Genomic DNA, 10,388 nt, shown 5'->3' with positions numbered 1-10,388 from the left:
AATCCGAATTCGTCTGAATAATCAGTGTGATTTTCTGTCCATTTCGCTAGTTTTTCTTCAAAATTAGGCTTCAATTTTGACTCAAAATCCTAAATTGGCTCCAAAATTGAACATAATTCGTAGAAAACATACGACGAATTTGTCAGATTAGAGTCGAATTAGGGTTTAATCTTTGATTTCGAATTCAAATTTGTGGGAATAACTCGAATTCGGTTGATTTGTCGGGTTAGAGTAGAATCCAGGTTCATTTTTGAGTTCGAATCTGAATTCGATGAAAAAGATTGAACAAAATTCGATGGATTTGTCGGATTTGCCACCGGAATTGCTTGAAACAATCGCGAAGAAACTAAAAGTTCAAAAGGATTACATTCGATTCCGAGCTGTATCTTCAGCTTTCCAAACCTCAACCCCCAAAACCCCCAAGCATTTGCCATCACAGCTCCCGTGGTTAATGCTTCCGCGGCGGACAGATCAGCATCCCGAGTCGAGTATCAGAAGCTTTTTAAGTATCACAGATGCAAAAATCCACCTAATTAACCTACCCGGAGATTCAGATCACCACCGTCGATGCGGGTCTTCACACGGATGGCTCGTGATCCTTGACGAAACGCCTTGTATCTCCATCGTAAACCCGTTAACGCAACAAACACAGCGCCTTCCGCCACTGTCGTCGTTTCCGAATGTGACCAGTTATGCACCGGGTGATAATGGGAGAGAATACACCATCAAGACTTCGGATGATGATGTGTATACGTGTAGTTCGAAAGAAATGCGCGATTCTTTTATCAAAAAGGTGATCTTTTCGTCGAGCCCGTCGGATGAGGGTGCTGATTATTATGCATTGGCTATATTGAATCAAACCGGTGATCTTGCTTATTGTAAAAAAGGTGATCACATATGGAAGTTTATTGAAGATGCGAATTCGTATTGTGAAGATGTGGTATATTATAAGGATTGTTTCTATGCTGTGAGTAAGCACGGGACGATTGCTAAATGTGATGTGAACGGGCCGACGCCTGATGTGTCGTTTATCGAGACACAGAGACAGATTGGTGGTGATATGCAGTATTTAGTGAACTGGAAAGATGAACTGTTGTTGGTGACTCGGTATACTGAGTTGGAGTTCAATATGGATCATAATAAGCTTGATATTGTGTATAAGACTAATGAGTTTCAAGTGTATAAGCTCGTTTTGAACGGGTTGAAGTGGGAGGGTGTGAGTGAGTTAGACGGGTATGCGTTGTTTTTAGGGGAGAATTCATCGATGGCGTTTTGTGCTTCTGATTTTCCGGGTTGTAAAAGGGATTGCGTATATTTTACAGATGATTATTCGGAGTGGAATTACGATGGTGCTAACGGGAATCATGATTTGGGTGTTTATGATTTGGGAAGTGGTTGTTTGGAAACTTTGAGTTGTTATCCTGAAGAATTTTATAGCGTGCGTCGATGGCCTCCTCCAATTTGGATTACTCCAAGTTTACATTAACCAGGTTAGCATTAATCTTTATAATTAAAGTGATTATCTAATTATTTTTTATGTTTACTCTTCTTATAGTGATAATTTGTATGCAATTCATGATTTTTGATAGCCATTTAGGGAGTAATAATTTTAGTAATTGCGACTTGCGGACTTTGTCATGTTTTCTTTTTTTTATCTATAGTGGGCCAAATTAGTAAAAGTTAAGAAGTTAGCTTATGTCATTAAATGGGTTACTCAAACGGGTCGAAGATGACCTAAAGTATGTATTTTAGTGCATAAACATTGTGAATCATTTATGTCAAAAGTTATAATATTTGTAATACTATTTGGCGCGCTAGTTATTTTTAAAAAAATAAAATTTCCAAATAAAAAGTTTTGACCCGACCCGTTTCCACCCATATCAAGATTCTCTATTTGACTAGTTTTTCCATTTGTATGATATTTATTGGTTTGTGTTTTTATCAAACTTTTATCTCTAACGGGCCAAATTAATAAAACTAAAGAAATCAGCTTTAAGATAAATCATTCAATGAGTCAAGCGGGTCAAGATCGCCCAAAATTTTTAATGCATAAATATCGTATTCCGCTTTATACAAAATCTAAAATTTCTACTGAAATGCAATCTTTGTAATAATATTTGACACCTTGATTTCTTATTAAAAGTTCAGGATAAAAGTATTGACCGGCCCGTTTGACTCGTTTTAAACTCCATATCTTAGTTATGAGTTTGTTTTCTTTCGTACTTCGTTTACGGAATGGAAATCTATGAGCAAGAATCCCGTTGTTTCTTGCTTGATTGTTTTGGTGTTTCGTTATTACTGATGGAACTTTTGTTTGTTTTCGGTTGCCGATGGATTTATGAAGACAACTATGGATTATGAGAAGAGGGCATGCATGATCTATATATTGAGACAACCTTTGGTCATTTTGTAAATAAATAATACAACCATATGTTCTCAATCAAATGTTGAAAGTCGATATTTGTGAAGTGCTGCTAAACGCAGTTGGTTTTTGTACGATTATATAAATGATATATAATGACAATTTTCTGATGGAATTTTGTGTTATTCTGTATTTATTAGTGTATAACCTCGTTCTAAACGGATTAAGGTTGCATGCATTTTGATGATAATCACCTTAAATGTTAATTTAGATTTTGTTCAAATGGGCATTCTGGTCATTTTCCTTTATTGATATTGTAATTGTAAGAGTTAATCATTCCAAAGAGACTTGAGGGTTTTTGTCTTCTAGTCTAATTAGGTTTTCAAATTCAAACTAGTATATATGCACGAACGGATTCAGTTATTGGTTCTTGTAATGGAATTTTGTATCTGTACTATAACTAAGTCTATGGAACTTTTCAATCAGGCGCAAGCTAATCGTGCCATGTCATCCTCCATTGAAGTCAACATCTACTGAGGTAGCATTAGGATTTGGTTTTGACACAATTACTGATGATTACAAGATTATGGCTCTATTTTATAACGTTTTAGACTTATTTGCAAACAACGCGTATATTTACTCCTTGAAAACAGGCTCGTGGAGCGCGATCTCTTCACTGTTTCCTTGGCTCTATTATACTGGTATAAAGCACAAGTCATGTTTTTTCAATGGAATATTGCATTTGGTGGATTATGGTGATATCCAACACACGAAGGCCGCCGGAGTTGTTTCATATTGACATTCAGTTTGAGCACTCATGTTTTTGGCTACATTTTGTTGCCTGATCAATCTCAGATAATCTAGCAGTGGTTTCTCCAGAAAATAACGACTTTTGTAAAGACGAGCATAGTTAGATATGGGTGATAAAAGAATATGGTAAAATTGAATCTTGGTGTCAACTTATAAAACTGGAAAGATTAGCATTTGGTGGGATCAACGTTTTCCAACCCATCAGCAATGGTGACGTGGTGACATACCACCAAGGAGGGTCATAAGTTTATAATGCTCGAACTAAGTTTAGAAATTTTTTGCCATTTGGACCTCATTGTTGCAAGGTTGACGTGGATCCGTATGTTGAAACCCTTGAACTGGTTGACAAAGAATACGCGACAACTTGTGGGGAAACTGTATTTTCTTGGGATGATCACAAATAAAAAAGTTTATCACGCCTATATTCTGCTTTCCGTATTATTTCTTTTCTTTCTTTTATAAGTTTTGCTTGATTTAAGATGTTGATTTAAACTTTAGACTAATAATATATTACCTATTTGACCCAATGCGCGCATATTATGGTTTCTAAGTGATGAAGCTGAAAATAACAAGAACTATACTAATATTACTCTACATGTTATCTTTTTGTTCTTTTTCGTTGCTACTTTTTGTGTGGCAGTTGTCATGAATATATATCTGAGGTGTTTGCTCTACTCAACTGAACTGCAAAAGAACAAATAAACAGTCAGGCAGGTTAACGGGTCGGGTGGGGTAAATTCAGTGGCGGACCCAGGATTTATTTTCAATGGGTTCACATTTTCTCGGTTGCCAAAATTTTCACAACCAAATGTTAGAATTTTCAGACGGGGCAAAGTACAAATGAAAATACGATATTATAAAAGAATGTTGATTAGAAAACACACAATCAAATTAATGAACAAGGGCTTTACGGTTTTATAGTTAAAAGATATACTTTTTTTTATTTATAATGTATACACATGAGACGATAAGATGGCAAATGATGCCTTGAAAACACACAAAACGACTGGTCAAAGACTCATTCTTAAATTCAACACCCTTCATCAAACAAGAAGTAATTCAATATAAGAGACATTAACTAAAAAAGAAGCCTAAAGGGAATCGAACCTGGAACTTTCAAGAGAAAGGGATTAATGAACATGGGTTTTACCACTACACCATCTTAAAACTTGTCATAGTGAATTTACCTATGAAATTCTTATGAGCTCACTAATATTTTTCTATGTCGTTTCTACGAAAATTTCAAAAATCACTGGGCTCCCGTGCACCCATGGGCTCCTATGTGGGTCCGCCAATGGTGGGGTTGGACGAAAGTGCAACTTATAGTGGATATATTGAACAAGATTATGAAAATTACACTAGAAACTCGATAAATTAATACTCAATTATTTAATAAACTCTCTAAGATAATATTTTTTGCCGGTCCCTACTCGAGGATAGGGTGCTAAATTAATAATTCGCTAAAATTATAAGATAATACATTTTTGATAATTTCTTTAGACCCCATATAAAATATAAATTAATAATTCCTTATATATAGTATATTACATGAATGATTTATGAAGGTTTCTTGAACAATGACTCAATTGTCTTTTGTTTTTTTTGTTGAAATCAATTTCCCCTTGAATCTCGTCTCTAATTTTCCTTAGCATGGTAAGAACTTCTTGTGTTGTTTTCTCATAGCTCAACAAGAAATTGTTCAATGTGATTGCCGCTTTAATAGCTTCGTTTCGCGAAGGGGGCTCCATTGTAGAACTTTCATCATCTTCTTCATCGATATCATCTTTATTAATTCCAATAACGCTTTCAATAATTTCTTCATCAGTCAACAACTGTGCAACTACATTTTCTTCTGGGTGAGTCAGAACATTCTACTGTAAATTAATAAAATATTAATTAATATACAAATTAATAATTATTAATTTATCGATTAATTAATAACTCTTTTAATTAATAAATTTTGGTGGTCTCAGGTATATTATTTTATAGAGTTTCTACTTTATATCATTAATATAATAAACATTATTTTTTCTAGACAATCATTCACAATTAGTGATTCTACCAATTGAACATATATAAGCACATTTTGTTCCATCATTTTGTTCTGTATTCTACACAATTTTGCTAAAATCTTAATTTCCATGTAATCTCATTTTTTAACCTTTAATCCATTAATATTTTGGGTCGAAAATACGCCGTAACTTATTAATTTTTGGTATGTTACAATGAACCGTCTTGGTTTGGAAATTATATATATATATTTAAAAGGCAGATTGCCGTTAACTCACAAAAGTTGCTGTAGCTCGCATGTACAATTAGTGGAGCTGTTTGTACAAACTTTTGAAGCTATATTTCAGTTATCTCACATGTTTTTTCTTCTGTGATACTTGGATGCTTTTTACTCATATTTTCCACCGACACGTGTTGTATTTTTGCCTCTTCTCTGGTTATTCTCTCTCAAACTACCACGTACCACTATAAGAGTTGTCTCATACTGTTAGGTCTTCACATTTAGTGTGATTTAGACGGGGGCGGATTTAGAGTGCAAATGGGTGGTTCCTCGGAACCACCCGAGTTTCGAAATAATAGTGTATCGATGTATAGAAAATATTAGAGGAACCACCTTATAAATTAAAAAGGAACCACTTTACTTGCACTACAAGTGTTGGGCTAGTTGGTAAGTTGCTTGTTTTGTAAATGGAAGGTCATTGGTTTGATTCCATGCAGCAACAGAATTTTTAATTTTTTTTAAAGTAAGCCTTATATCAATTTAAGGTTTTATAAAACACACAACTATTTATTTGTAAAATATTTAATTATTCTTGATGTTGTTAATTGTTAAGTTATTTGTTAAATTTTAGTTTTAACTTGTTAGTTTGTTAGTTTTTGTTAGTTTAATTTGTTGGTTTTTTACTTTGTTAGTTTGTAATGAACTTTGCCCGAACCATCGAACCGACCCAGAATTTTTTATACACGATTCTATGAAATTGAAGTAGATAAAAGTAGTGTACCACCTGAAAAAAATTCCTGGATCCACCACTGGATGTAGATCATCCATGGACGACATAAGATGGTGATACATGGCATAAGCTCATTAAATAAGTGGCTTTGAAGTAAGAGTCTTTTATGAATTCATCTTCTTTTTGACCAAAGTTCGTTTGACCCGTGAGATATAAAACAAAACTGAATCGACCTCCCGGCAAGGCGTCAACAAATAAATTGGACACAATCCCATTTTCTAAAAAATTTTAAAAAGATGTTTATACGCTAGTGGGTTAAACGAGTAGTTTATTTGGTAGAGGTCAAAACCGGACGTGTCACGATGGATTGGCCCAAAACAATAGTAAAAAGTTTCTGAATTTTTAATAATTATTAACAAAAGGTTGAATGTCACAACAAATAGTTTTCCAAAACAGGTCGGGTACATGTCAAATAGGTGGTTTATTTGGTACGGGTCAAAACAACTGGTCATTGATGAGTTGCTCAAAACACTTATAATTAAAAAGTTTCAGACCTCCTCTTAATAGTTATTTAAAATTCATAACAATTTTTAATAATTATTAACGTGTCAAAGCATGTCCTTTTTCATATTTGAAATTGGTATACAGTCACAGGATCGATGTCTTTTTCTAAACCCTAAACCTATCACCAACTGACGGGGATGAAAACCAAGAAACTTTTAGACAAGGTATAAAATGCTTTTATGTCTTCACTATTTGCTACATTAGTTTTTAATTTTTTTTTTTTAAATATAAGAACCTTTGCAATATAGAGTGGAGTTTTCTTAATGGGCCTGTTTGGTAACAATGAAAATGTGCTTTTGAAGGTATGGATGGAGAGACTATTAAATGGTAATGTGATACTAAGATGTTTACAACTGCTCCAATGGCAATATTTTTGGAGTTATTAGCAACCTGCAAGGTAATCACTTAGTCTAAACTGTGAAGACATGGTAATCTCACATGGCAATAGATGTGCCTATAGTATTAATATCTTCATTATGTATAATATGATTTCAGGTGGTTGTAGATAAGATGACTGAACTGTCCCAGCCAACGCAATGTCAAAATGCACAACAACGTGGCAGCTTCTTTTTAGCAGGTTATAAAGTTGAACGAGCCGCCTACAATTGTATAGGAATTATTGAACTGGTACCACAATTGAAAATCATTTGCCTATAAGGCTATAATTGGACTCGGACTAACCCGTTACAGCGTGCGGGAATAGCAGCACCTTTGGTTAAGTTTGCGAAATTTAGATGAAGGTTTTGGTAATTTTAGTTATATTTGAGATAATATGTCAATATTAGGTCTGGAGTTAGCCAGAAAATAATGGATTCCAACACCTCCGTTGCCATGATCAAGCACAAGAAGAATCGGTTGAGCTTATTATCAAAACCGCCACCTTTGCATCTTCTAAATTCTACTATGAGGTATGAGTTATATGTTGCTTGTCTCATTTTTATACCCTTTCACAGTTGATATACAGTTGATTTCTTTTTCTCATTTCGTTTTATTTTTTTGTTATGCAGGTTAGTCCATTATAACAAATTAACTGCTACTAAATGGAAAAGGGAAAAACAACATAGGTTCACTTTTGTGTATCGATATGTAAATACTAAATACGCCTGACAATGACTATTTAAGCTACTATTTTTAACCTTAAGGATCACATAATAATTTTCGAACTGATGTTGGTTGGCAACCTTATTATGTTTGTATCCAAACTTTTTCATGTATAAAACGTGTCCCGTGGCAACGCGCGGGATACTGTTACACTAGTTATACTTAAAGTGAAGTTCTTTAGAAGTTGTGCTTCGATATTTTTTTAATTTTCTTATATGACATAATGATTGTTAGCATTTATTTATTTGTAAAAGTCGTTTTAAACAACAATATATATTCCAACGTTTGATTATCGATTCTAAGCCTCCGAAATGGTCTGTAAACACTTTTAGGATTATAACAACCTCATTTTACCAATGTTTGATCGAGATAACACTTAGATCGTGGCTTAAACGTAAAGAAACGAACTTTAAACAAGTCTGAAACGTTGTTACCTTGCTTCCAAGCTATCTAACCTAGCAACGTAATGTAGCTCCTAACTGGTCACTAGAATGCTTGATCAGAACCGTCAATCAGTTAGAATACCTTGTGTTAGGCTTGAACTTGTTTTAAGAGCACCGAAACTTGGTTTTAGATGATATAGAGGGTAGGGAAATGACTTACAGATGTTTGGAGTGAAAATTAATGGACGTGCATGGACTTCCTTTTTTGTAGCCTAACTCACATGGATGAGCATGAATGGACGATTGGCACGTTATGGGCAATTGTGTGTCAAATTCGTGTGCTGACTGGACAGGTTAGACGGACGGTCCGTCTAATCCTAACTTGGCGACTAAGATTTCCTTTAGTTAAGCCTGTCTCAAAAACTAGGTAGATGAGACGGTACATTTAATAAAATATCTTTGTGATTAAGGGCTAAGATATTCTGCAGCCATGCACGTCTCATGGTGATTTTTTTTAAATGTCGTATGGAGAGAGAAGTACGAGTTTTTTCCATTTATTCTCTTTCACCTTTGGCCCCTACATAGCCACTTGACGCATGAACATCAATTATATCCTTCTTATTTTTATCGCCATTTGTTGGATAACTCAACTCGAAATGCCATTTCATTCGTGAAGTGTTTTAAAAGAAAAATAGATCGTGCCACTGAAGAAACACTAAGTGACCCCGGGCAGATTATAGGTAATCTGGGGGCTAAGTAATGTTTCCCACGAAGGTTAGGTCCAGCAGAGTAAGTTGTACTTCAGGGAACCTGCAAAACAGACACCGTAAGCTCGTCACTGAGAAGGGGGGGGTTCCTCCTTGTGACCACCCTCCGGCGTGAGAATCAGTCTATATTGCTCTTTGAATATAAAAGTATATGAATACTATTAGAGCAGTTATCAAGTAAGTTATACGAGATAGTAGATGATGAAATGATAATACCATTTGCTGTCTTTTATAGCCGAAGGTGGGTATCCAAGGGGTTTAGCCGGCCCAACACGCTACCAACTGTAACCTATGCACGTGCCTTGCCTGTGAGTGGTGGACAGGTAGCGTCTGACATAGAGCAGGCGTGCCGTGCACTCTTCGTCTTCTACCAACTGCAGGCTAGGCACGTGCTCTGGCAGGAGTTGGTGAGCAGGCGGCGGCTATTGGTCACAGTGCAGTGGCGTGCTGTCTGCCACGCTGCTGTCAGTGAGCTGTCGCATTCTTGGTCAGATCTTTTGTCTTTACCTCGCCAGGTATCACGCAAAAGATCCTCCATACGGACTGGCCCATTTTGGCGGGAGTTTTCCCCCTCCCGCCTTTGCTCATTCTTTCAGGTGACACTGAATATTTGTAAGTGTTAAGCCTTATGCGTGTAGCTATGCTGTGCGGGTAGCCTTCCCTGATGGCTTGTATCCGCAACTGCGGGAACAGGCGGGTTACTTTACCATTGGGAGGCTTTTCCCTGCGTATGCAGCTTGCATACTGCGCGTAGGCTTCTCTGAGCATGGTGGGTCCTGCGGGAGTAGATGGTCTTTGCGCAGACATCCCTGTTCAAGGTGAGTCATGCGGGACCAACTGAGCCCTGCTGGGACCTACCTCTTCAAGTCCCCCCAGTCCAATGTTCTTCTCATGAATGTCTAATAAAGTGAGGTGAACTTTTGGACTTAAGCAAAGGGTTTTGAAAAGGGGTTTTTGTAAGGTTTTCCATGGGGGTTCTTCCCGCGGAAGTCCTTGTCACTTGCAGAAATTCCCGAGTTTCCTGCTTGGTCTTTGGGTATGATGCGGGTAGGTCTGTAACCTCCTCGCAAGTCAGGAGCACTGAGTCTTAGTTGTGCGGATTCTCCCTGTGGTTCTGGTAGGTTTTGAACATAGTGATCAATTATGTTTAAACCACCAATTCCATCTTGGAGCCTCAAACAACGTAGTACTCGATGTTCCCGCTATGCGGGGATGTTATTTCCGCTTCCGCAAGCATTGCCCAGAAGATCCTTCTTGGTTTCAATTCTCAGCGGGTGCTAGGTATGTGAAGGGTTTTGCCTTTACACTGTACCCGCACCCGTCTTACGGTTACTTTACTTCCAAGGTATTCCTGGCGTCCATTCCCTGCGGGTGCTAGGTATGTGAAGGGTTTTGCCTTTACACTGTACCCGCACCCGTCTTATGGTTACTTGGTTGCCAA

General features: G+C 36.6%; 1 protein-coding gene across 1 annotated transcript; it reads left to right on the top strand.

Moving 5' to 3' along the window:
* Positions 1–248: 248 nt before the first annotated feature.
* Positions 249–2,530, top strand: LOC143564428 (F-box protein SKIP23-like). The gene is made up of 2 exons (XM_077051702.1): positions 249–1,490; positions 2,345–2,530. Exon 1 carries the CDS (start codon positions 272–274, stop codon positions 1,484–1,486), a length of 1,215 nt encoding a protein of 404 aa, XP_076907817.1. The 5' UTR covers positions 249–271; the 3' UTR covers positions 1,487–1,490; positions 2,345–2,530.
* The last annotated feature ends 7,858 nt before the right edge of the window (positions 2,531–10,388 follow it).

This window comes from Bidens hawaiensis, unplaced genomic scaffold (assembly GCF_021521415.1).
Source record: "Bidens hawaiensis isolate Kalapana, Puna unplaced genomic scaffold, B.hawaiensis_p1.1 tig00022003_1, whole genome shotgun sequence".
In the NCBI taxonomy this organism is placed as follows: Eukaryota; Viridiplantae; Streptophyta; class Magnoliopsida; order Asterales; family Asteraceae; genus Bidens; species Bidens hawaiensis.
The sequence above is the reverse complement of the archived record's forward strand: the minus strand, read 5'-3'. Positions and strand labels throughout refer to the sequence as shown.

Excerpts from the sequence above, each read along its gene's own strand:
- LOC143564428 (XM_077051702.1), top strand. The coding sequence starts at position 272 with ATGAAAAAGATTGAACAAAATTCGATGGATTTGTCGGATTTGCCACCG.